The sequence below is a fragment of the Heloderma suspectum genome, chromosome 2 (assembly GCF_057233095.1).
Source record: "Heloderma suspectum isolate Gila_16-S chromosome 2, 16-S_ref, whole genome shotgun sequence".
NCBI classification, from domain to species: domain Eukaryota; kingdom Metazoa; phylum Chordata; class Lepidosauria; order Squamata; family Helodermatidae; genus Heloderma; species Heloderma suspectum.
In genome coordinates this window covers 222054312-222080924 of record NC_139459.1, presented here as the reverse complement: position 1 = coordinate 222080924, position 26613 = coordinate 222054312, and the positions used below count along the sequence as shown (strand labels likewise).

The following is a 26613-nucleotide window of genomic DNA, read 5'->3' as shown; positions in this document are numbered from 1 at the left end:
GGGTTGATTTGATTTAAATCAAATGAGTTAAATCACAGTTTAAATCACTACTGAGGAAGATTCTATTTAATCATCATTTTAGTGGAAGTACATTATTGTTTAATATAACCTTAATATATATTCAGAGATGTAGGTTTCATTAGAAGGTAGGTACACAGTGGAGGACACATGCAGCAGAAGTTTCCTCAGGAGTCAGGACTGCATGAGTATGTTCTGTTCACTTTTGGTTTCACTTTCTATTCCCCTCCCCTATCCCTTGCATCTATATCCAGAGTCCTCCTCCTTGTTCAGATATACTCCATCTCCCCATATTCTCTGTTCATTGACCTTCTCTATCTTTGAACTTAGAGAGAGGCAAGGCCACACGAGAGAGAGAGAGAGAGAGAGAGAGAGAGAGAGAGAGCGCAGGGCTTGGTGGTGGCTGTTCTTATGTAATCCATCAGTCTCTCTCTGGGCCTCACTTGCCAGAGGAGCATAAACATTGTTTTCTCTTCAAGGCAGATTGTGCCACACCGAGTTTGCTTATCCAGACCTAAAATCCCCTGCGCCGTAAAAGAAATCAAAAGCTATTTTCACCAGGCTTCGTTTCCTGCTTTTCCTAACCCATGAGAATAGAAGACTAGAGAAGTTCTCCATCAGCATTTTGCTTCAATCCCAGGTGGTGGGCAGTATCCAACTGTGAATCAGTACTAGCACTAATGGAGTTGCGTTAGTGCAAACCAATGGGGAAAAGCCTCGAGTTGCTGCTGAAATTTGATAGCGCTACCAAAATTTGGCAGCAAATTACTGCTTTTTCCCATTGCCCTAGCAAGTGCCAGTTGCATTGCACAAGTGTTGGTTTATACTAGCACAGTGTCGTTAGCGTTAGCGCTGGGGCACAATTCGATACTGCCCTTTGGATTAGGATGGCTAAGCATGTTGGCACATCTAGCACTGTGTGTATCATGCAGTTGTAACAGATGAGTGCAAGAGCATGTGGTGATAGAAAGGCCTGCTCCCAACAACCAGCTGCAGCTCGCAAAGCAAAGGAAGGGCCCCTGGGAAATGCACTTCTCCTTTTCCTCAGGGCCTCCCTATGCCAACCACAGGAAGCCAACCAATTGCATCAAGCAAGTGAACATGAGTGGCCACTGTGGGCTGGAACATGGCGCATGTTAAAAGCTGCTGGGGTACATGCTGTCCTAAAAACAAACACTGCATGGGGATGTACTCTGTGTTTTAGGGATGCCTCAAGCAATATTTGGCTTTTGTTGTTGCATTTTGTTGTTGTTCTGTTCTTTCCTTCCAGCAGGGAAGCAGAGCTTGTGAGGGTGTATGTGGGGTTGTGCAAAGCAAAATGTAAACTTCAGCACTGCAGTCATGTCTTTCACTTCAGCGCTGAAGACCTGTAATGTCTGCAGAGGTTGCATTCCTGTTTGTGGCTTGTATCAACTGGTATGAAAGTTCCTTTCCTTCAAGGTTCAGGGATGGCAGTGGCTATAAAATGCATTATGGATGAGGCAAACAACTAATGTTCCCATCCCTCGGTGCTCCATTGACAGGAGCGCTATTTGCTTGCCCACTGAAGCACTTTGAAAATAGCCATATAGGATACCTGTTCTCCCTGGATGCTTATGGTCCTGGGTTATTTATTACTGGGGTCTTTTCCTGGTTTCAGCTCCCATGAAATTGTCAGGATATCTGTAATGTGCTCCCAGTGGGATACTAGGCTAAAAAGCTGCTGCTGTTCTCCAAGGGAGAAGAGGGAGCCTTATTGCAAGATGGCTACGCAGCCAACAGTGCTATTTTGTTTGCTTGTCTATTTATTTAGAAGTGTACCTCAAATACATTCAAATACATTATCAGGGCAGCTTCAAATAAAAATATTGAAAATGCCATAAAATAATTAATACATTAAAATAAGCTAAAATGGCAACTCTGTAATAGTGATATCTGTATAAAACAAATTGTCAAAAAGAGTCAAAAGGCCTAAAAAAAAAAAAAGCCTAGGAAATTTGAAAGGTCTTTGCCTGGTACCAGAAAGACATAGGCCGCCTGGTGCCCTTTCCTATCTGGAAAAACAATTCTAAAGCCAGGGTGCCACCACTGAAACAACCCTTTTCCTGGTAGCCCCCTGCTCTGTGCCATATGGATGGGTGAAGTTGCAAGGGCTCAGCCTTCCCAAACTTGGCACCCTCCAGATGTGTTGGACTAAAGCTCTCATCATCCCCAACCAGCATGGTCAGTGGCTGGGGATGATAGGAGGTATAGTCCAACACATCTGAAAGGCGCCAGGTTGGGGCAGGCTGGCTTGCCTCTTCTAGTTCTAGAAGACAAGCATAAGCAGCAGGGGCAAAAGGACATGAACTGGAAGAAGTACAGTCTGTGACATTTGTGTGCAAAGTTCAAACGTATACAAGATCAGCACACTGACGGTTCATAACAGCAGGGCCAGTCGCTCTGCGTACCTTGTATACATTTGAACTTTGCATGGAAATGTTACAGACTGTACTTAGCCTCACCGTTTACAATTCTCCTCCTCTATTGCCCACACAGTAAGACTTTAAGGTGCCACAATAAGATAGTTGTTTATAATAGTAGACAAGCTAAGCAAGCTTTAAAGGTGTGCTGGTGCCCTCTAGTGGCCATTTATTTCAGTATTATGGGATTGTTTTTAGGTTAACTGGAACTTTCCATTTCTCAGTAAGCAGAGAGGAAATATATATTTTAACTGGAGTGTGAAGGAGTCTTCTGAGTGCATTTTTTGGTTACTTAAGCTTATGACTCAGGCCTTGTCCATGCAAACGAAGAAGGAGGAGGTAAATGTTGTGGAAGTTTTTATATCAATCTTGCCTCCTACTTGCTGTGTTGTAACATGTTTGAAAAGCCTCCAAATAGTGCTAGGAATTGAGCATCCTTTATGAGAAGAAGCATCTTCTTGCACAGATCAGCTGTATTTTCAGAACGTGGACAGTTGGCCAGGGGTGAGGATCTGCTCTTGAGCCTTGTGGGGATCCCTATTTCTTTTGCTCCATCCCCAAGGTCCAACCGAAGCCAGATGCAAAATAGCGGTATATGGAGTGAGAGCAGAAATAAATTTAGAATTAAGGAACAGGTACCTCCGAGTGCAAGCTCAGTTTTCAGCACAATTTATTATTTATTATTTATTATTAAATTTATTAATCGCCCATCTGGCTAGTCACCCAGCCACTCTGGGCGATGTACAACATACAATAAAACAGTTTAAAACAATAAAATTCTACAATAAAAACATTTTCTAAAATACCCTAACCCACCCCAAATGCCTGCCTGAACAACCACGTTTTTAATGCATGAAGGAAGCTCATTAAAGAGGGGGCATGACGGAGTTCCCTAGGAAGGGAGTTCCACAGAGTGGGGGCCACCACAGGAAAAGGCCCTCCCCCTCCTCCCCACCAGTCTAGCTGTCCTGGCTGATGGGACAGAGAGAAGGCCATCCGAGGCTGATCTTGTTAAGCGGCCTGTCTGGTGCTGCTGGAGGCGCTCCTTAAGATAGGCTGGGCCGGAACCATATAGGGTTTTAAAGGTCAAAACCAACACCTTGAATTTGGCCCGGAAAACAACTGGTAACCAGTGCAACTCCTTCAGCACTGGAGTGATGTGATCTCACCGGCGGCTGCCTTTAATCAGGCAAGCCGCCGTGTTCTGTACCAGCTGCAGTTTCTGAACCGTCTTCAAGGGTAACCCCACGTAGAGCGCATTACAGTAGTCTAAACGAGAGGAGACCAGGGCATGTACTACTGATGGGAGCAGATGGTCGGGAAGGAAGAGGCACAGCCGCTGTATCAGATGGAGTTGATACAGCGCTGTCTGGCTCACAGCTGACACCTGAGCCTTCATGGACAGCTGGGAGTCCAAAATGACCCCCAGGCTGCGGACCTGGTCTTTCAAGGGTAGCCATACCCCATTCAACATCAGGTCAACATCCCCTAGCCTCCTCTTGTCTCCCACCAAAAGTACCTCGGTCTTGTCAGGGTTCAGCTTCAGCTTATTCCTCCCCATCCAGCCACTCACCGTCTCCAGACATTTGGACAGGGATTCTACGGCCAACCTTGGTGAAGATTTGAATGAGAGGTAGAGCTGCGTGTCATCTGCATATTGATGACACTGAACCCCAAACCTCCTGATGATAGCCCCCAGCGGCTTCACGTAGATGGTAAATAGCATCGGGGAGAGGATGGAACCCTGTGGCACCCCACAAGTAAGTGGCCACGGGTCCGAAACCTCCTCTCCCAGTACTACCCTCTGGTACCTGCCAGAGAGGAAGGACCGGAACCACCGCAATACGGTGTCTCCAATGCCCAACCCCTCCAGGCGGTCCAGGAGGATACCGTGGTCAACGGTATCAAAAGCTGCTGAGAGGTCGAGGAGAACAAGGAAGGAGCATTCACCCCTATCCAGAGCCCTCCTCATATCATCTACCAAGGCGACCAAGGCCATTTCTGTCCCATGCCCAAGCCTGAAGCCCGATTGAAATGGGTCTAGATAATCAGTTTCTTCCAAGCACAAGAACTGAACCCACAGTCATTTCACACAAAAATGCATTCCTGGTTCTGCCTCTTGTTTCAGCAACATAATTTAGAACAACCCCCACTAAACACCCCCTTTCTGTTGCTGCTATTGTTGAACAATTGTGAGTCAGAAATCCTTGCTGTAAGCCACCCATTTGCTTCAATAGACCACCTGAAGGCCAAACACAACATTTAGATAATAGTAGAGCTGTGCATGATGCCTTGCTTTACCTGGTTAGATCAGGACCATAGCGTTCCACAGTGGGACAGTTAACCACCCCCATTTCTCCCCCCAAATCCCCCTTTTGGGGGGTTATAAGAAGGAAAAAAGTGTTCATTGACTCTAATGGGTACTTTTTTTCTTCTTTTAACCCTGCAAAGTGGTGGTGGGGATTTGGGGACAAAAATGAGTGGGGAGATGTTTAACCCGCCCCTCCTGGAACATTGTGGTCCTGATCTGAATTGGGCCCCACCTGTGCTTACATGAATGGAAAGAAAAAACACTATTTGTGGTTACCCAAATGTTTAGTTCAGCCCTCAGATATGGCTGGACCTATCTAAGGCCGATCTAATCCAGCATTCTATTCCCGCAATGGCCTACCAGATGCCCATGGGAAGCCCACAAGCAGGGCATGAGTGCAACAGCACTCTTCTGCTCATGATCCCGAGCAACTGGCATTCAGAGGCAGATTGCCTCCGATACTGGAGGTAATATATAAGTCATCATGACTAGTAGCATCATTGAATTTGTCTATAAATTTGTCTAATCCCCCTTCAAAGCTGTCTAAATTGGTGGATATCACTATATCTAGGGGCAGCACCGTTCAGCTTCACTGGATGACTCTGGGTTCTAGTATTACGAGGGGGGGGAGAGAATGATCTCTCTTCTTTTCGCACAATGCATAATTTTATACACCTCTATCACATCCCCTTCCTTTACTCTCTAAACAGCTCCAAACCTACCTTTCCTCATCAGGGACTTGTTCCATCCCCTTGATCATTTTGGTTTCCCTTTACTGCACCTTATCCAGCTCCACAATATCTGTTTTGGGGTATACCAGCCAAAACTGTATTCAGTATACTAAGTGTGGTTGCTCTATAAATTTGTATAAGGGTGTTATGTTCTTTGCCAATTTTATTTTCAGTTCCTCTCCCGATGATCTCCAACACAGAATTTGCCCTTTTCCCAGCAGCTACATACTGGGTTGACATTTTCATCAAGCTGTCCACCACGTCCCCAAGCTCCCTTTCCTGTTTGATCAGGAAAGTTAGGGGGGTTTGCCCCAGTGTGCATCACTTTACACTTGTCTGCATTGAACAGCATTTGTCATTTTATTGGCCATTTGCTCATTTAGGAGAGATTCATTTGGAGCTCTTTGCAATCCCTTTTTGGTTTTGCCACCCTAAATAATTTGGTGTCATCAGCAGACATGGCCACCTGACTGATCACTCCTAATTCCAAATCATTTCTGAACAAGTTAAAAAGCACTAGTCCCAATACAGACCCTAATGTTTGCATCACTCAGTTGTATGAACTGTCCATTTATTGCTACTCTCTGCTTTCTGCTCTTAACCAGTTACCAACCAGTCATAGAATCATAGAATAGTAGGGCTGGAAGGGGCCTGTAAGACCGTCGAGTCCAACCCCCTGCTCAATGCAGGAATCTAAGTCAAAGCATAAGAGGATGAGTCCTCTTATCCCATGACTGCTAGGTTTGCTCAGGAGTCTTTGGTGAGGGACTTTGTCAAAAGCTTTTTTGAAGTCTAAGTAAATAATGTCTGCTGGATCGTGCTTGCTCAGAAGCCCAGATTCTAAGAGGTTAGTGAGAGCGGACTTATCCTTGCAGAAGCCATGTTGATCCTTCTTCAGCAAGGCTTGTTCTTTTATATGCTTGATAATGTTATCTGAATAATGCTTTCCACCAACTTTCCCAGAACAGACATTAAGCTAACTGGCCTGTATTTTCCTCCGACCCTGGATCCCTTTTTTAAAACTGGTGTTATATTGGTTTCTCTCCAGTCCTCTGGTACAGAGGCTGATCCTAAGGACATGTTACGTCGGCCTTCTGCAACCTGGTGCTTACTGATGTGGGGTGGAAAGTTTCCCAATGCTTTATTTTTCTGCAGAAAATTTTCAGTTTCATAAGTTCATTAGTAACCAATTGCTAATAAAATATTGGCTAAGCTTGGCAGTCTCGTTTTTCAAGTGATTATCCCTAGCAAGTATGTGAGAGAATACATCAATGTCACTGAAATACATATATGTCTCAGTGTGAAATGAAACTAATAAGTAGTGACCATGAAACTGAAGGTGTCCCGACAACTGTACTGGAAGAGAGTTGAACTGTTGAAATAGATGAGTTTGTCAGCATATCATGCACAGTTTTTTAGGTTGCTAAAATTAATTAGTGCAGCCTTCCCCAACCTCCTGCCCTCCAGATGTGTTGGACTACAACTCCCAACATCCGCATCCAGCCATGTTGACTGAAGGATGCTGGGAGTTGTAGTCCAACATACCTGGAGGGCACTAGGTTGGAGAAGGCTGAATTAGTGTACCAACAGTTTCAGTACCTTTATTTCTTCCTTACATTTAAACAACCTAAGGGAAGTACATACTATTGTCTAATTTTTTACATGTATTCCAATAAAAATGTCTACATAATATAACATTTAAATCACATTAAATGTGATTTCATTTCTCTCTCCCCCCCCCCCCAGTAATTTCAGGTCAAATACCTGTGGTGTATTCGGGCAAAAAAAAATAACATGGGGTACTTTTTTAGCTCTGTTGTTGATTTTACTTGTATTTACTAAACACGCTAAATCGAATAACTTCCTAATGATTTTTTGATGCAAACTGAACATTTTCTGATGCAAATGACCCTATGCAAATTAAGCTAAATTTGCATCCAGTTCAAAATTTTCCAGAAAATCCGTATGATTGGCTGGCGCCCTCCAGACGTTTTGGACTTCAGCTCCCATCTGTCTCAGCCAGCATGGCCAGTGGTCAGGATTGCTGGGAGCTGTAGTCCAAAACATTTGGAGGGCACCAGATTAGGGAAGGCTGTGTTACATATTTTTGTTAAAAGATCAGCAGATGCAGATTTGAATTCCTTCTGAACTCTGGATGGGTACTGCCTGGCCCCAGGCATTTGTTTCTTTTCAGTTTGCTAGTAAGATCCAGAAAGTCATCTCTTGTCACCACAATCTGTTCTTCAGATTCCATTCCCAAAAAAGTCAGTTCTACCCTATGTCTTCCATAGTAAAAACAGATTCAAACAATTCATTCAGCTTTTCTGCAAGTACTTCTCCATTAGTATAGTTTTAACTCCCTTTTCATTCGACACTCCAATCACTTCCCTAGGAGGTTTCCTGCTTCTGATGTATTCAAAGATTTTTTTTTAATTGTTGGTCTTAATGTTTTTAGCAACATATGCTCCTCAATTTTGGGGGGCATCCCTTTGCTTTTCTTTTGTCAATGTTTGTGTTCCTTTCTCCTTATTTGACAAGACCTCCATTTTCTGAAGGAAGCCTTCTTGGCTGTAATAGCTTCCCTGATTCCGCTTGTTAACCACCCTGGAGATTTCTTGGACTTGGCGGTACCTTTCCTGATCTGTGGTATACATATCCCAGCCCATGTGGCTCTTGCTGAATTCCTTTCAGATGTATAGATGTTGGTCTGGTCACAACATAGCCAGAAACAAACCCACATAAATAATGTGTTGGAGTTTGTGGATGAAGTTAGAGTGATGTACAGCAAGTGTAGTTCCTTAGCTTTACTTTAGGTGGCAGCAGAGTAAAAAAATATGATGATAGGGCATTGAAGTATCTTTAATTGGCCTGAGTGCTTTGCAGGTCTCTTCCATTTCTGGTGGGTGTCCAGAAGTGAAGACAGGTGATTAAGGCTATATTCTTCTATTGGTGGATGCTAATTTGCTAAAATATAATTATCACTGCCGTTAAGGCTCAGGCTCAGGGTTGCACGTGGCTCTCAAACGTGGCTTTCGGCACTGGTGCTCCTGTTTCTTTCCTAGGTCTTGTGTAACTTCCTAATAGGATCTGGTAATTGGTGTCATATCTGTCTGTGAGTCAGTTAAGATGCTGCTGAATAAACTGTTGTCAGAGTAAACCCAGCTGAAGGATTTTTGTTTTTGCATGATGTTACTTTGGAACTCCCCTTCATGGAACTCGCCTTGTTGTGGCGAGGGGGCTTGCGTAACTCAGTGAAGCCATAAGCTATGCCATCCAGGGCCACCCAAGATGGACAGGTCATGGCGGAGAGTTCTGACAAAATGTGGTCCACTGGAGAAGGAAATGGCAACCCACTCCAGTATCCTTGCCAAGAAAACCCCATGGAACGTATCACAAGGCTAAAAGAGATGACGCCGGAAGATGAGCCCCTCAGGTCGGAAGGTGTCCAATATACTACTGGGGAAGAGCAGAGGGAATTTCCAAGTAGCACCAGAAAGAGTGAAGCGGCTGGGCCAAAGCCAAAAGGACACTCAGCTGTGGATGTGTCTGGTGGTGAAAAGAAAGTCTGATGCTGTAAAGAACAATATTGTTTAGGAACCTGGAATGTAAGGTCAATGAATCAAGGTAAACTGGAGGTGGTCAAAACATGAGATGGCAAGATTGAACATCGACATCTTGGGAATCAGCGAACTAAAATGGACAAGCATGGGCGAATTTAATTCAGGTGACCATCATATCTACTACTGTGGGCAAGAATCCCTTAGAAGAAATGGAGTAGCACTCATAGTCAACAAAAGGGTGGGAAAAGCAGTACTGGGGTACAATCTCAAAAATGATAGAATGATCTCAGTACGAATCCAAGGCAAACCATTCAGCATCACAGTAATTCAAGTCTGTGCCCCAACCACTGAGGCCGAAGAAGCTGAGGTTGATCGGTTCTATGAAGACCTACAACACCTTCTAGAATGAGCACCAAAAAAAGATGCCCTCTTCATCATAGGGGATTGGAATGCTAAAGTAGGAAGTCAAGAAATCACCGGGATAACAGGCAAGCATGGCCTTGGTGTACAAAATGAAGCAGGACAAAGGCTAATCGAGTTTTGCCAAGAGAACACGCTGATCAAAGCAAACACTCTTTTCCAACAGCACAAGAGGTGACTCTACACATGGACATCACCAGATGGTCAATATTGAAATCAGATTGATTATGTCCTTTGCAGCCAAAGATAGAGAAGCTCTATACAGTCAGTAAAAACAAGACCTGGAGCTGACTGTGGCTCAGAGCATGAGCTTCTTCTTGCAAAATTTCGGCTGAAATTGAAGAACGTAGGGAAAACCACTAAACCATTCAGGTATGACCTAAATCATATCCCTTATGAATATACAGTGGAGGTGACAAATAGATTTCAGGGATTAGACCTGATAGACAGAGTGCCTGAGGAACTATGGACGGAGGTCTGTAACATTGTTCAGGAGGCAGCAACTCAATCCATCCCAAAGAAAAAGAAATGCAAGAAAGCCAAGTGGCTGTCTGATGAGGCTTTACAAGTAGCTGAGGAAAGAAGGGAAGCGAAAAGCAAGGGAGAAAGGGAAGGTATACCCAACTGAATGCAGAGTTCTAGAGCATAGCAAGGAGAGACAAGAAGGCCTTCTTAAATGAACAATGCAAAGAAATGGAGGAAAACAATAGAATGGGAAAGACTAGAGATCTCTTCAAGAAAATTGGAGAGATCAAGGGAACGTTTTGTGCAAAGACGGGCATGATAAAGGACAAAGAAGGCAGGGACCTAACAGAAGCAGATGAGATTAAGAAGAGGTGGCAAGAATACGCAGAAGAACTATACAGGAAAGATCTTCATGTCCCTGATAGCCATGATAGTGTGGTCACTGAACTTGAGCCGGACATCCTAGAGAGTGAAGTCAAGTGGGCGTTAGGAAGCATTACTAACAACAAAGCTAGCTGAGATGACAGTATTCCAGCTGAGCTATTTAAGATCCTAAAAGATGATGCTGTTAGTTAAAGTGCTGCACTCAGTATGCCAACAAATTTGGAATACTCAACAATGGCCACAAGACTGGAAAAGGTCAGTTTACATTCCCATTCCAAAGAAAGGCAATGCCAAAGAGTGTTCAAACTACCATACAACTGCGCTCATTTCACATGCCAGCAAGGTGATGCTCAAAATCATCAAAGCTAGGCTTCAGCAGTATGTGAACCGAGAACTACCGGAAGTGCAAGCTGGGTTTCGAAGAGGCAGAGGAACTAGAGATCAAATCGCCAACATTCGCTGAATCATGGAGAAAGCAAGAGAATTCCAGAAAAATGTCTATTTTGCTTCATTGACTACGCTAAAGCCTTTGATTGTGTGGATCACAACAAACTGTGGCAAATTCTTAAAGTGATGGGAGTACCAGACCACCTTACCTGTCTCCTGAGAAACCTGTACGAGGGTCAAGAAGCAACAGTAAGAACCAGACATGGAACAACCGAGTGGTTCAAAATTGGGAAAGGAGTACGACAAGGCTGTATGTCACCCTGCTTATTTAACTTATATGCAGAGTACATCGTGAGAAACGCTGGGTTGGATGAATCACAGGTCGGAATTAAGATTGCCGGGAGAATTATCAACAACCTCAGATACGCAGACGAGACCACCCTAATGGCAGAAAGCGAAGAGGATCTCAAGAGCCTCTTGTTGAGGGTGAAAGTGGAGTACAAAAGCTGGTTTGAAACTCAACATTAAAAAAACTAAAATCATGGCATCTGGCCCCATCACTTCCTGGCATATAGAAGGGGAAGAAATGGAAGCAGTGACAGATTTTATTTTCGTGGGCTCCAAGATCACCGCAGACAGTGACTGTAGCCATGAAATGAAAAGACGCTTGCTCCTTGGGAGGAAAGCTCTGGCAAACCTAGACAGCATAGTAATAAGCAGAGACATCACCTTGCCGACAAAGGTTCATATAATCAAAGCTATTGTTTTCCCAGTAGCAACGTATGGCTGTGAGAGCTGGACTATAAGGAAGGCTGAGCACCGAAGAATCGATGCTTTCGAACTGTGGTGCTGCAGGAGACTCTTCCGAGTCCCCTGGACTGCAAGGAGGTCAAATCAGTCAATCCTAAAGGAAATCAACCCTGACTGCTCATTGGAAGGACAGATACTGAAGCTGAAGCTCAAATATTTTGGCCACCTAATGCGAAGAGAAAAGTCACTGGAAAAGACCCTGACGCTGGGAAAGATTGAAGGCAAAAGGAGAAGGGGACGGCAGAGGATGAGATGGCTAGATAGCATCACCAATGCAATGAATATGAATTTGAGCACACTGGGAGAGAGCGCAGGACAGGAAGGCCTGGCGTGCTATGATCCATGGGGTCATGAAGAGTCGGACACGACTTAACGACTGAACAACAATTGCATACAACTTCCCAGGGTAGTTCAAGCATGGGTTCCTGTTTTCTTTTTTTTTGGTCAGCTTATCATTTTTAAAATAATTTCCAACTATACCCTTTGAGGAGTACTCATCTAACCATCTCCAAAGAGCTACTGTCTGCTTTCAGTTGAAAGACAGGGGTTTAAGAGAGAGTGACAGAGTAGAAGTGAATTAGGGGCAGGGAGATAAAGCAGGGGCTGTCAGAAGGTAAATCTCCAGATGTTTTGGACTTCAACTCCCAGAAGCCCCTGCCAGCATGGCCAATGGTCAGGAATGCTGGGAGATGAAGTCCAAAGCATCTGGAGATCTCCTTTCTGCCTACCCATTTGATAAAGAAGTAGTGAGCTTAGTGGACGATCAACTGGAAGCAGACAGAACAGGGATAGGGAGCCATGGTGATCTTGGGAAAGGCTTTGTGAAAGAAAAAAACCTTGCTAGATAGCATTTCATTTATGAAGTGGCCTTTTTATGCCCTCCAGGTCATCTTTATCTATAGGAGTTGTTTCCTGATTGAATCAAATAGCATAGCAAGTTATAATTACATAGACTACACTGGTGGTACTACTGGACCTTGTGTCTGCATTACAGACTATAGGACTTGGTCATTTTTTTGGTTTCATCTGCCTTGCCTGTGTCATAGGTCCAGAGCTTGCAGTCCAGACTCTTAACACTGAGCTTCCCCTTCTAGGCCATCAGCTGATCAATGTTTTGTCACTGGAAAAGTACAAAGGCCAGACCTGATTGGAGCTGCCCAACGGAAGAGCCAAATGTTTCTTCCTGTACTTCGGATGCAGCATTAAGACTGGCATCAAGAGATGGACAGATATTTAATTGTTTAGACTCCTGCACTGCTCTCTCTTCATGAATTCATGTGTTCAAGCCCAAAGTGGGGGCATAGTTTGTGCATTAGGCTGTATTCAGATGTTGTGCCAAACCATGATTCATTTTGAACCTGTGCCAGTCAGCTCAGAAACCATGGTTTATGAGCAGTTACTAAACCAGAATACCAAATGTGTTGTTTACAAATCAGCTCCAAACCATGTTTACACCAACTGTGGCTCACCTAGAGATGTGAAGGCCCGGGGGGGAGGGGTTGGGGCCTTCACATCTGGGGTTGGGGTTGGATCAGAGCCCATAGAGCCCCAAAGCAGTTCTGATTCTGAGGAAGACATAGTAACCGTGGGAGAGGAACCCGCTCGGTCTTCAGAGGCGCAGCTGGAGGGAGAGTCCCTCCCTGCTCACATTCCTGAGAGTGACAGTGACCCTGGCAGGGAGAGGGAGGTACAACTGGAGCTTCTGGATGTGAGGCGCCGGCGCAGGGACAAGCGAGAGGTTGCAGGCGCCAAGAGGAGGCGCTCAGTCCGCTTGGTGCGACAACAGCTGCACTCTGATGCCCCACAGGAAAGGGGTGGACTCTCTCCTCCTAGCCCTTAAGTTCAGAGGCTTCCCACCCTTTCCCTCCAAACAGAGACCAACTGACTCCCTAAGGCTAGAAACCCCTGGTAGGCTGCTCCCTCTTAAGTTTTCCTCTTAGGCTAAGGCAATTAGCATCTGTAAGCATCATTAGGTTGAATGGAAATAAAGCCTTGGAAAAGAGCCCCTGCCGTCCCCTTCTCCTTTTGCCTTCAATCTTTCCCAGCATCAGGGTCTTTCCCAGTAAGTTTTCTCTCTGTATTAGGTGGCCAAAATATTTGAGCTTCAGCTCCAGTATCTGTCCTTCCAAAGAGTAGTCAGGGTTGATTTCCTTTAGAATGGACTGATTTGACCTCCTTGCAGTCCAGGGGACTCGTAAGGGTCTTCTCTAGCACCACAGTTTGAAAGCATCAATTCTTCGGCACTCAGCCTCCCTTATAGTCCAGCTCTCACAGCCATACGTTACTAGCCAAGCTTCTACTCCCCCCACAAATGATTTCTAAAACTATGTAATAAGACAAGAACTTAATAATAATACAAGGACTAGTAAATAACTAGTAAATAATGTAATAATACAAGGACTAGTAAAAAGTCTGGAAATAAATGAAGCCATGGGGGACATTTTTTTTTAAATTCTCTCTGTAAGATTCTCAGCATAACTATTTCTTCCATTTCTTATTAAAATTATTGATCCAATATATCTATTACTGATAGACATTTTGGGATGTTCCAAGTCATGTTCAGTTTTCCAGCATGTGAACAGAGTCACCATATCATAATATGGAAGAAAATGTACATTCTTGAGAGTTTGGTTTTTGTTCTGGAGCCCTGTGTTTCTGGACTTGTCTTCCTCTGCCTCCAGTTCTTCCTGCTTCTTCTGGCTTCTAGGGTGATTCATATATTTCAGGGACTACTTGATGAAGTTTCCTCTGGTCAGACATAAACTAAGAATCTAAAATATATTGTATTTAAGTTGGTTTGCTCATAAAATTAAATCATGTTTGGTATATTAAATTTTAAAAGTATAGTTTATTCAGACAGTAATTACAAATTTACTAACTGAGTTCACTTTGTAAAGTTTTCAAATATAATGATAATTTTACGAGCAAACCACATTGTACATAATATAACTTTAGAATATAAAGGCCTTCCTCAACACTAGTGCGCTATAGATGTGTTGGACTACAGTGGCCAGCATTCCTGACCATTGGCCATCCTGCCTGAGGCTGATAGGAGCTGAGGTCCAAAATATCTGGAGGGCAACAGGTTGGGGAAGGCTGTCCTAAAGCAACAAAGTGACTTTAGAGCTGTAAAGAGTGCTTACAAAATAAGTATTGCTTATTTTTCAGTTTTCCCCAAAATTTCCATTCCATTCCCCCCCCCCCCAAAAAAAAACAGAGGGGGAAAGGGGTTTTTCCATGGCTTCAAAATTTTAGGAAATTTTTCATCTCTAGGTCTGCCATTACATCTGAATTCAAAAACCAGTGACAGGCACAGTTTTGGTCTTTTCCTTCACCTCAAATGGTTGCTGCACCCTGGAGACAGGAATACATTTATTGACGTATGAAGCTGAGTGCAGCATAAATGAAAAACAAAAGCCGACAAACCGCTCTGAACCAGGGGTGTCAGCCCCTTTTTCAGACTGAGGGCCAAATGCAGATTTGGAGAAGCTGTTGGAGGCCACATTCCAGTGGTGGGTGGTGCTGAAAATACCAGTATATTGGTGCTTCAAGCTCTTACTCCCAGTAACCAAGCCTCAGGAGAGGCATTTAACCCTTTTATCATGCCTAGTCAGGGGGGGCGGGGGGCTGCACAAAATCTGAGAAAACACCAAGCGCTTGAGAAAAAGGGGGTGGAGCCAGGAAAAAGGAGCCCAGCCATGTAGAGAGGCCTGGAGGGCCAAACTGGAATCCAAGATGGGTTGGATTTGGCCCACGTGTCTAAAATTCAACATCCCTGCTCTAAATCATGGTTTTCTTGTTCTACATTTGGAAGCTCAAACCATAGCATGGTATGCTTCTTAACTATGCTTAGCGCAAACCGTGGTTGGTTGGTTGGTTGGTTTGGTGTGATGTCTTAGAGACCACTGTGATGGTCTATGATCTGAAGCCTACAATAGCTGGATCTCTACCTACTTGCTACCTATAAGAGTCTATTCCTTGGTCCCTTATGTAAGCCGTCTCCTTTTGCCAACTGTCTGGAGGGTTTAACCATTCCCATGCTAGTATTGACAGGTCACTGGGGTTTTAAAACTACATAGCTCCAATTGCAAAGTGGGTGAGACCACTTAAGAGCTATATTGTAAACCCTGGCTGACCCACTCTGTACAGCTAATCCCATGCAGAGTCTTGCCCTCCTGTTCTGTGGGCATTCCCTTATTAATGTGAGTCCTTGCATTCTCAGTAGGTTCTCCCTTGCACCTGCGATCTTTAGTCAGCCTGAATAAGCCAGGATGATTGAAGAAGGCGCTTGGGGTTCCCTTGGTAAACACACTTAAGCTAATTGGGAAAGAGCTTCAATTCTGAAATGAGCGCAAATGTGTGGTTCCTGCTAGGCCTGTATGTTGCTCATAGATTTGGTTTGGAGCGCATTTTGGAAAGCAGCCTGGTGTGGCTCAGAGGCTGTCAGATTCGACTAGGGTCCATAAATCTGAAGCTTCATGTTTTCCCATTGACTGTCACTGGAAAGTCACCAAACACCTGGGCCGAGAAGGTTCACCACCCCTGCTTTAGTTTTATTATTATAAGCCACCTCAGTGGCTCAGTATGGCTGAGAAAGCAGATTACAAATGAATTCAACAAAAAGAAATATTGGCATGCAGATTAGTTGAAACCTTCTGACTCGCTTATTTTTACATTGGTCCTTGGTGCAGGACAAGTTTTCTCTACCCTTTCTTAAAGCAGATTTATTCTTGCTCAGAGGATATCTGGTATGTGACTCTACTTGGGGATTGTGCTAAATAAAGACATGAAACAAAATGTCTCCCTGACACACTCAGTTTTAACTCACCTGTTTACTTTTGGGCTTTGGCTCGGGGAGATCTAAAGGTCCACAACTCCTGTTTCTTTCCTTATCTCAGCCTGACTAAAACATCCTATCCAAGATGGCTGACAGTGACAAGAATGGAAGCAGCCGCTCCAGCAGCAGCAGCAGCCGTCTGCAGAGCAAGAAGCCCCCCAACCTTTCCATCACAATTCCACCAGTGGAGGCAGAGGATGAAAGCAACCAGACAGTGGTATGAATGGCCACAGTTACCCATAAATGGTTATTAGCGCTTAAATTTCCATGATTACGTTGTGTACGGGGGGGTTGCTGTTAGTATCTTGAAGTTAAGTCTCCGCCTAAGTCCACCACTAAGATAGGAGTGAGCAACATGCTGCCTCTTGCCTCGGCACCACTGAAATCTGTAGCGCTGGCAAAAATTTTGCTGCCAGTTTGCTGCCAGTTTTTTTTTTTAAGTCAGAAGGGAAAGATTTCCATGATGGCTACGGAACCCCAAAATGGTCAAAATTAGCTTCTCTGCAAACCAGTGTTGACTTTTTTGGTGCTCTGTAGCCACTACAGGCACCAAAAAAATGGGTAGGGGGCAGTCCAGGGGACAATAATGTTCCTGGACCTCCCAACGTTGCCCATCCCTGACCTAGGCAATCTGACTTGAGGAGGATCTTCCTTCCGAAAACGATAATCAGTCAGAGCTAATCAGCCAATTGGGTTGTCTTAAGATTTCACTTTATTTGCATGTAACCTTGCACCATGTAGATACGCTATGTCTATCACTCTTTTTTTCCTACCAAAGGCAAGGAAGAAGAAGTGAGAACCCTTTTCTGAATCATTGCACCATAAATGAGGAGTAGACCTCCTTCATAAACTCTTCTTGCCCTGGGCTCTCTACTACAAGTATTTTATTGTGACTTTTCCTGAATGTCACATCTCTACTAGTTGAGAGCCTCCACCCTTCTAGAGGTAGGCAACCTGGTGCCCTCCAGATGTTTTTGACTTCAACTCCCGTAATCATTGGCCATTGGCTATGCTGGCTGCTGCTTCTGTGAGTTGTAGTCCAAAACCCTAGAGGACACCAGGTTGTCTACCCTTGCCTTACTCCATTTCTTTCTCTTTCCTCCACTGATTCTCAAAGTTGTAAACTGTGTCAGGGGCTGCGTTTGTAATCAAACCTGCACAGAACTCCACAAATGCACCATCGAACTCCTCTATCCCCTTTTCACAGCATTGCAAGACTGCATAGCCAAGTACTGGAGAAAACTCCTCTGGTTTTCTTTCTTCCAGACTGAGGAGTGTGATCTCTCCCTGATTGAGGAGCATCATCTCTTCCTGATGGAGGACATTCCATAACAAGGGCAGGCCCAAGCATAGTTCATGTCATGTTGTCATGTGTTGGGCATTCATATTCTCTCTCTCTCTCTCTCTCTCTCTCTCTCTCTTTCTAAATGATTCCTTCCTCCCCATCTTTCTTGCTAACTACTTCCATGTTTCTTCTAGCTTCTGAAAAAAAACCCAGTTCTCCAAAAGAGTGTGAGTCTCCAAGAGTCCAGGATGAAACGACAGGACAGCAACTTCGAAAGGCATCCTGCCTTGCACAGACAAACTTCACTGTCCCAGAGTATTCGCAAGTAAGGCAACCTTTAGGCCACCATTTTGGCCTGTATGTTGATAATTATTTTATTATTTTTGAAGGTGCTAGAAGGAGTTGCTGTTAGGTGTTTCTAGAGGTGCTCCCAGGTGGAGGGCTTCTAGCACTAACAACAAAAAGGCATTTTGCAGCTATTCTGTCTTCTGTAATGGATTTTTTCTGATAAGAAAAAAAGATGGAATAGTTGTGGGAAAACATGGGAGGCTTACAAATAGAAGATATTTGATCTGGACCCCCTCACACACGGACCCCATAAAATTCCATGAATGCAGCAGGACAATAGAAGGCTCATCTGGAAGCATGCTAGATTCTCTTTTCTTGGCCTTGAAGGCAGACTCTTATGAGGTGCTGGATACGAACTTATTTGTACATTCCTCTGATTTAAAAGCAAACCTTATCCCTTGTAAATGGATGGGCAAAAGTGTGAACTGTGCCAAAGTCATGTTAAGAAGTTTTAAAAACTGCTTTAAGAACAAAAGGGAGGTGGATGGGAGAAAGAATTCCCACAGGCTTTTCCTTATTCCCTACTGCAACTACCATCAAATTGCCATGCCTCTCCCCTCCCCACCCCCATCTCCCCCCCATGAAAAACGAATATTGGGTTCCAAAACATTTTTTCCCCTTGAACACACTCTGAAGCCTTGAAAAGAAATTAGATATAATCAAATTTTCAACAGTCGTGCCTCATGTTTGCTGTCTTCGTCAGTTTTAAGGGTGCTTCCCAGGCAGCCGCCCCCATATCACAAAACAGGTCTCATGTCCAATCACAAGCATGGCTGCTTCTGCACAGAGCGGGTCACCAGTATACGAAGGTTTTGTAGGCAACCAACATACAAAGGCTGAGCAGCACGTTCTGTGTTGAGGGTAGGCAAAGCGTGTGTCACAGCCAGCCTTCAACGTCCTTTCTCCAGCCTGTTTCTCCCCCCACGCCCCACCCCTGCTGCCACCATCTGAAAACGCGCCCACTGGCCAGTTGTTCTGGGAGGCAAGGACAGAGAGGTTTTCTGGAGAAAAAAGGCCTTGGTGGGCTGGATGGGGGCCGTCAACCTCTGTAAACGGCCTTGGTGGGCTGGATGGGGGCCACTGACCTCTGTAAACGGCACTCTGGGTGACTGGATGGGGGCCTTGGTGGGCTGGATGGGGGCCACTGACCTCTGGAAACAGCCTTGGTGGGCTTGATGGGGGCCACTGACCTCTGGAAACGGCACTCCGGGTGACTGGATGGGGGCCTTGGTGGGCCGGATGGGGGCCACTGTCCTCTGGAAACGGCCTTGGTGGGCTGGATGGGGGCCACTGACCTCTGGAAACGGCACTCCAGGTGACTGGATGGGGGCCTTGGTGGGCCGGATGAGGGCCACTGACCTCTGGAAACGGCCTTGGTGGGCTGGATGGGGGCCACTGACCTCTGGAAACGGCACTCCGGGTGACTGGATGGGGGCCTTGGTGGGCTGGATGGGGGCCTTGGTGAGCTGGATGGGGGCCACTGACCTCTGGAAACGGCCTTGGTGGGCTGGATGGGGGCCACTGACCTCTGGAAATGGCACTCCGGGTGACTGGAGGGGGCCTTGGTGGGCTGGATGGGGGCCACTGACCTCTGGAAACGGCACTCCGGGTGACTGGAGGGGGCCTTGGTGGGCTGGATGGGGGCCACTGACCTCTGGAAACGGCACTCCGGGTGACTGGAGGGGGCCTTGGTGGGCTGGATGGGGGCCACTGACCTCTGGAAACAGCCTTGGTGGGCTGGATGGGGGCCACTGATCTCTGGAAATGGCCTTAGTGGGCTGGATGGGGGCCACTGACCTCTCGAAACGGCACTCCGGGTGACTGGATGGGGGCCTTGGTGGGCCGGATGGGGGCCACTGTCCTCTGGAAACGGCCTTGGTGGGCTGGATGGGGGCCACTGACCTCTGGAAACAGCACTCCAGGTGACTGGATGGGAGCCTTGGTGGGCTGGATGGGGGCCACTGACCTCTGGAAACGGCCTTGATGGACTGGATGGGGGCCACTGACCTCTGGAAATAGCACTCCAGGTGACTGGAGGGGGCCTAGGTGGGCTGGATGGGGGCCACTGACCTCTGGAAAGGGCACTCGGGGGACATGCTGGGTGTAGCTCTCATGGGGCCGGTCTGCTGTTTCCTCCACCCAGAGGGACGGCCCAGTGGTTTGGAGTCAGCAATGACTGGGATGGGAAGCGGCAGCACTGGCAGCGCAAGAGCCTGCAGCACTGCAGCCTGCGGTACGGAAAACTCAAAGCTGCCTACCGAGAAATGGAGCTGCCCAGCCTGGAAGTGCCCTCCTTTCAAGGCACAGAGTCTCCCAAGCCAAAGAAGATGCCCAAGGTAGGCTGCCGCTTCCTGCGTCTCGGGCATCGTTGCACAAGAGGGCCAGTAAGGCAAAGGAGTTGATTGTGCTGGGCTTGCTTGTGGGGAACCCTGGATTTATATCCCTGCTTGGATATTAAGCTTGCTGGAGAAGTGCTGCAGCTCGGTGGTAGGGCCAGTGCTTTGCCCGCAGAAGGTCCCAAGTTCAATCCCTGGCGTCTCCTGTTAAAAGGAACAGGTAGCAGATGATGGGGAAAGACTGCTGCTCAAGGCACCACGGAGGCACTGCTGGTCAGAGGAGACCCCACTAGAGTAGGTGGACCAGCAGTCTGACTTGACGGCTTCCTGAGTCCATATGTGTTATGGCTGGCCTTAGACCAGGGGTAGGCAATCTTCTGGAGGCTGGGGGCGCCCTTGACATTTTGGGACAGTGTCCCAGACACCACCGGCTTCTCTAGATTCTCGCTTTTCTTTCCCCACCCCCTCCAGCCTTTTTTTTTGCTCAGGGGACTTTTGTTCCCACTTCTGTTAAAGTCAGTGGAGTGCTAGGTGGGGAAAGGAGTCTTCCCACCAAAAAATGGCTGGAGGGAGGAGGAAGCCCACTCACTGCCAAGAAACTTGTTGCCCCAAAGGTCTTTGGTGGGCGGGTGGGCTTCCCCCCCGCCAAGACATTTTTCGACAGGGCACCTCTTGCCCGTCTCTGTTAAAGTTGAGGGAGTGATATTGCTCCATTGATTTTAATAGAGGTTGGGGGAAAGCAGTCTTGTGGGCACACGGGGGGTGGTCTTGGTGGGTGCCAGTGCAACGTGGTCACCATGTTGCCAACCTCTGCCTTAGACTGAGAGAGAGAGAGAGTGATTTGTTTGACGTATCTCCAAGGCTGCTCTTAAGTTCTATGGAGGAAAAACAGGATATAAACGAAACTAATACTCTCAATAGCTCAGGCATTTGCTTTGGACTTCAGTAGCTTTGGTCTTTCAGATCGTGGACCCTTTGGCCCGAGGCCGTCCCTTCCGGCACCCAGATGAGGTGGATCGTCCACGCACCCCACATCCTGTCCTGCCTCCTCTGACCCCTGGCGTCATCTCGTTAACATCATTCGGTAGCGTACGGTCTGGCTACACCCGTCTACCCCGCAGGAAGAGGGAATCCGTTGCCCATATGAGTTTCAAGGCAGCTGCCGCTATGATCAGAGTGAGTTTGGTTTGGTTTTGTGACTAAGCTGTCCTCCCTGTCCCCTTGCTTTACTGCTATAGAAGAGGCTGTGTATGTTGCTGCTTCCTTATCTTTCCACTCATCAACTGTACAACGCGAATGCTGATAAACAAGTGGCTGGTGTCTACAATTTCAGTTTGAGCAAAAAACGGAATACAATGAAAATCCCTTTCTCCAATTACTACCAAGTAACCTTATTCCATTGTGATGTAATGCCTGTCTAGCTCCGTATTGGATAAAGGGGGATTTTTGTTTTGTTTCACGTTATGCTGTGGATTAAAATCTGGTAGTTATCAGTACAAAGTTGCGCTCGTGCAGACCCACCATCACCACCTGCTTTTTCATGCGTGAAATAGTACCAGCGTAATCATTGCAGACCAAAAAGAGAAACTTGGCTTGTAGGATCGAAGCAAATATTTGAAGCAGACTCCTAGTTTGCAAATCATGGCAATGATTTTTTTTTCCTGAAAATTCAGCTGGCAAAATGTGTATTAAATTCACGCGAAATTCTAATTTCAGTGAGACTTGAGAACCAGTGACTTTAGTCTCTCTTTTTTTAAGAATCTCTTTCATTTTGACATCTCTTAAGACTTTCTTTCAACATTAAAATGCAGAAATTAAACTAAAAAGGTCAGAGTTGACTTGGGACACAGATGTTTTCTTATTCTGAACTTCCTTATCTTGTTAGGTTATGAGTGTTTTTAGTGTGTGTGTGTGTGTGGGGGGGGATCTTCCTGAGGTGTGTAGTCAAATTTGCAAATGTGTTTATAAGTTCATAAATTGGGAACTGTGATGGATGCACAGTTGAGGTACTGGGCACAGTCTCATGAGCTGCCAACTCAGGCTATATGAGTAGAGCCACCAAATGGCACTGTTATATGGCACAGGGGAAGTGTGGCGGCTTGGGACTGGGGACTTTTGGCTTTGGAGGCAGTCCGCATTTTTTTTCTGTGTAAAACTGCCCACCTGATATTCAGAACCAATATTCGTAGCATGGGCTTCTATCCAACAGACAGCAAGGCAAAACGGACTTACTGAACAGGACGCTGCTGTAGCAATGTCGGCCTACAGTCTCTCTCTGTGCTGTCTCAGCTCTTCACTTCTGTAGGATTACAGTGTTCAGTCATGACATGAAATCGCCATGGCTTCCTCCCTTTCATGGCTCTTCCATCTTTAAAACGCAGCATCAAGATTGGTCACCTCCCAGTGGAGCAGGAATGGGGAACTGTTTAGCTCCCAGGGGTCAGATTGCTCCCCGACCCATGCTTCCAGGGGCTGGATGACGTTGGGGATGGGCCCTCCCTGAAGCCCCACCCTGTGATGTCATAGCAGTTTCTCCATGCAAAGACTGGCAGGAGCAGCCATTCCTGCCTCTCTCTGCATTGAGACGCTGCTTTTCTAGCAGGGATTGCTGTTATTGCCAATCACTGTTTGGAGATAACCATGGGGATTCCTCTCCCAGGTAGCTTCCTTGGGGACAGGGGCTTAGGAAGGGGCAGCAGCTGGATGGGGCTACAGGCTGGATGGAGAAACTCCGCAGGCTGAATATGGCCCATGGACCTGATGTTTCCAACCCCTGCAGTACAGGGTTGTAAAATTCCTCAGCTTAACAGCAGGTGTTTGAACCTGACCATTCATTGTTCTCATTTGATTTCTACAAAAGGGACGTTCAGGTCTGGAGCCCTCGGTGTCAAAACGGAGGGGTAACAAACGGAGCTTCATCTATCCCAGCTTCATGGATGAGGATGTGGTGGACGGCATGGAAACCTTTGACTCCTCATTCTTCAGTAAGGCAAGCATGGTTCCATAGCTTCCCTGCTCTGCTCCCTTTCCATGTCACCATAGCATTGTTCCATTCCTGTCAGGAGCCCTGCACCCTCTCCCAGCAAAACTCTTAATGGGAAGGAACTGCAGCAACTTCTCAGCAACACCCTCTGATGGCTGTAGGAGGTGTCTTCACTTCCTGTGTCCTAAACCTAAATATATCTTTCCATCACTTCAAAGCAAGGAGGGACCTAATGGGTCAGTGCCTGGAACATGGTCACAGTTCCTGTACAGTGCTTGGGAATGGGCTGGTGCTGCAGCCAGCATGGTACCAGCTTCCCAGAGTTGCTTCCAGTGTCCTGAGGCTTCCAACACTCCATGGGTCGGGTGAGGAGGAGCTGTGCTATAGGAGCTCCCATGCTGTAAAGTTGGGTTGTAGAACCTCAGGCCTGGGGGCCACATCCAGCCAACCTGGGTCCCAGTCCAGCCCTCTGGGGGTTCCCCAGATGGCCCTGGCCCTGCCCCCTTTCCTCCAGCCCCCCATCATTTGGTGTTTTTGTGGCTCCCCCCCCCCTTCTAAAAGGCAGAAATGCCTCTCTGAAGGTTTCGTTATTAGCGGTAAGAGCTTTAAGCTAACATATGCTGGTATTTTTGGTCCCACCCATTTTACGCAGCCTTGCGTCCCTCCCACCACTGGAATGCGGCCCCCCAGAGCTTCTTCAAAATGGGATTCGCCCCTGGGCTAAAAGAGATTCAGCACCCTTCCTGTAACATAAGAAGGTGTCTCCAATGGCCAGGATCAGATGGTGGTAACAGATTTGTCTGCCCCAATCCCAGTGTTTGTACTTGCACAAGCTTGAAATACTCATGAGCTTGAAATACTCTTTTTGGTACTGGCACCTTTGAGGTTGGTGTGTCTTGCTCAGGAAGCATTATGGCCATCCTTAATGCCCACATCTGATTGATTTTTGCATGTTCCTTTTAAATTGTATAGCTCAGAATTGCATCCTTGTGTTCCCCCTGCCACCTCCAGATGCCCCAAGTTAAACTCCTTGTTTGAATATCTCTGTGTATGTTATTCAGCGAAAAGACTAAGAAGCTGACATCTTTTTTAAAAAAAAAACCAGTTTTAGTAACCCTTTTACTAAATTGGCTGGCTTTCTATCTATCACCCATGTGTCCATTCCCTGCCTACTTTGCTGAACGGCATTCTGTTCCACACCACATGGGAGAATGTGAAGTCATTCTTTGGTCCATAAGCCTCTCTCTGTTTGCTGCCTTATTCACCAAACACTGCCATGGTGCATGATTTGTGTAGATGTCAATGTAGAATTATGGTAACCACAGTGTCTTGTGGCCACAGTGGCTGGGCTTGGCAGTTATAGTCATTTAACAAGATAGAGCCTTGCTATGGGTCCCCAACATTTTGGACATATTTGGAATTTTGAGAGAATGTTGTTGGCACTCACAAAATGGCTACCATGAGGGGGGGTTCCTCATTCATAAAATGGCTGCTGTGGTGGGCATGGCCAGTCACAGAACACTCATTTGCCAGAAGGCAAACTGGTGAGACTGAAAGAAAAATAACTTGCCAGGAACCCAAATACAATCCCAGTTTAAAGGATTAAAAAAAATCTTAAGAATTAAAACTGGCTGGGGATCCTGACAGGCGCTATAAGAGGTGTCCATGGGCACCTTGTTGGGGATTCCAGGGCCCTTAGGCCATGACAGTCTCTCTGTCCCTCTCTTTCCCACAGGTTGACACACATGACGAGATGTGCTCCATGCCAGATGACGTGTTTGAATCCCCACCCCTCTCGGCCTCTGCCTTCCGAGGACTTCCTCAGCCAGAGGATGGCAAGTCACCTGAGGCTGAGCACCCGCTTCAGTGAGTCTTGGATTCCAGTTTAGAATGGTACCAAAAGGGATGTGCTCCTCAGTGCCTATTTAGTCCTTAGCCATATCTAAGCTATTGCCACCAGAGAGAGAAAGCTAGACACCCACCCCTCCAATCTGACGTGTGATTGATGGCTGCCAAAGAAATGGCCTTTCCGGTTGTGGCACACCAGTTTTGGAATGCGCTTGCCAGAGAGGCTCACCTGCTGCCTGCTTAGCCATTTCAGCAATAGGGAAATACCTGTCTCCCCACCCCTCCATGCAGGCCTTTTAAATTTAATGTGTGTTATGCCTGACTCACAGGGCCTGTTCGCATGTCACAACAGCCCACTGTGCTTTAGTTTTACCTACAGGGGCTGTTGCATTGTGTGGTGCCCAGCTTACCATGACTTATTGTGTCATACGAACCCGGGGTTAGACAACCCTCAAATAACCCTAAATCAAGCCATGGGTTATGTGAGGATTATCTAACCCTCAGACAACCCCTGCTGCCTGGGTTCACACAACATGACAAGCCACAGCAAGTCGGGCACCTGCTGGTGCCTGGCACAGTGCAACAGCCCCCATGGATAAATTAAGTCACGGTGGGCTGTTGGGTCATGTGAACCAGGTCATAGTTTGAGGCTGGCTGTATGAATTGTTCGTATTAACGCTGACTCTGGGAGGCAGTCCCTGAAAGAAATATGGAGGTGAAGGGCTATGGAGACTCTACCTAGCAAGAGTCTTGGTCTCTTTTGCATTGCGGACAGGAAGTAACAAGAGAAGTGGGCTGTACTGCATTTCAACATAGTGGGCAGTATCCAATGTGAGTCCTATGTAGAGTTGTTGTTGTTGTTGTTCAGTCGTTCAGTCGTGTCCGACTCTTCGTGACCCCATGGACCACAGCACGCCAGGCCTTCCTGTCCTATTCATTGCATCCGTGATGCTATCTAGCCATCTCATCCTCTGCCGTCCCCTTCTCCTTTTGCCTTCAGTCTTTCCCAGCATCAGGGTCTTTTCCAGGGAGTTTTCTCTTTGCATTAGGTGGCCAAAATATTGGAGCTTCAGCTTCAGTATCTGTCCTTCCAATGAGCACTCAGGGTTGATTTCCTTTAGGATGGACTGATTTGACCTCCTTAGAGTAGACCTGTTGAAATTAATGGGACTTAAGATACTTGTGATTATTTAGGACTAACATTGGATCCTACCCAGTATCTCTCTGACCACCTGATCTGTTCCTGGACAGTGGGGGTTTTATTCATGCGCTCAAGGAGGCAACAGCATTCAAACAAATGTTCGTCTTGTTCTTGTGATCTCCCTGCAGAAAGGGTGAGCAGGCCGAAACAAAAAGAGCTGGTGGGAGGAGCGGGTCAGAGGACACAAAACAACACCACATTTGATGCATGACCACGTGGCCCTTCAATAAAATACGGACTTAACTCGG

The 26613-nt window shown here is 46.4% G+C and overlaps 1 protein-coding gene across 4 annotated transcripts in view; it reads left to right on the top strand.

Annotated features, from left to right (window-relative positions):
• RHBDF2 (rhomboid 5 homolog 2) overlaps nucleotides 1–26613 on the top strand; it is a 99128-nt gene that overhangs the window by 47053 nt on the left and 25462 nt on the right. For all 4 annotated transcript variants that reach the window (XM_084838192.1, XM_084838193.1, XM_084838195.1 and 1 more), the window contains exons 2-7: nucleotides 16426–16581; nucleotides 17844–17974; nucleotides 20141–20333; nucleotides 21297–21509; nucleotides 23194–23322; nucleotides 25052–25182. In XM_084838192.1, the coding sequence (XP_084694318.1) occupies nucleotides 16450–16581; nucleotides 17844–17974; nucleotides 20141–20333; nucleotides 21297–21509; nucleotides 23194–23322; nucleotides 25052–25182 (929 nt within the window). In that variant the 5' untranslated portion in view covers nucleotides 16426–16449. The remainder of the gene's footprint in view (nucleotides 1–16425; nucleotides 16582–17843; nucleotides 17975–20140; nucleotides 20334–21296; nucleotides 21510–23193; nucleotides 23323–25051; nucleotides 25183–26613) is intronic.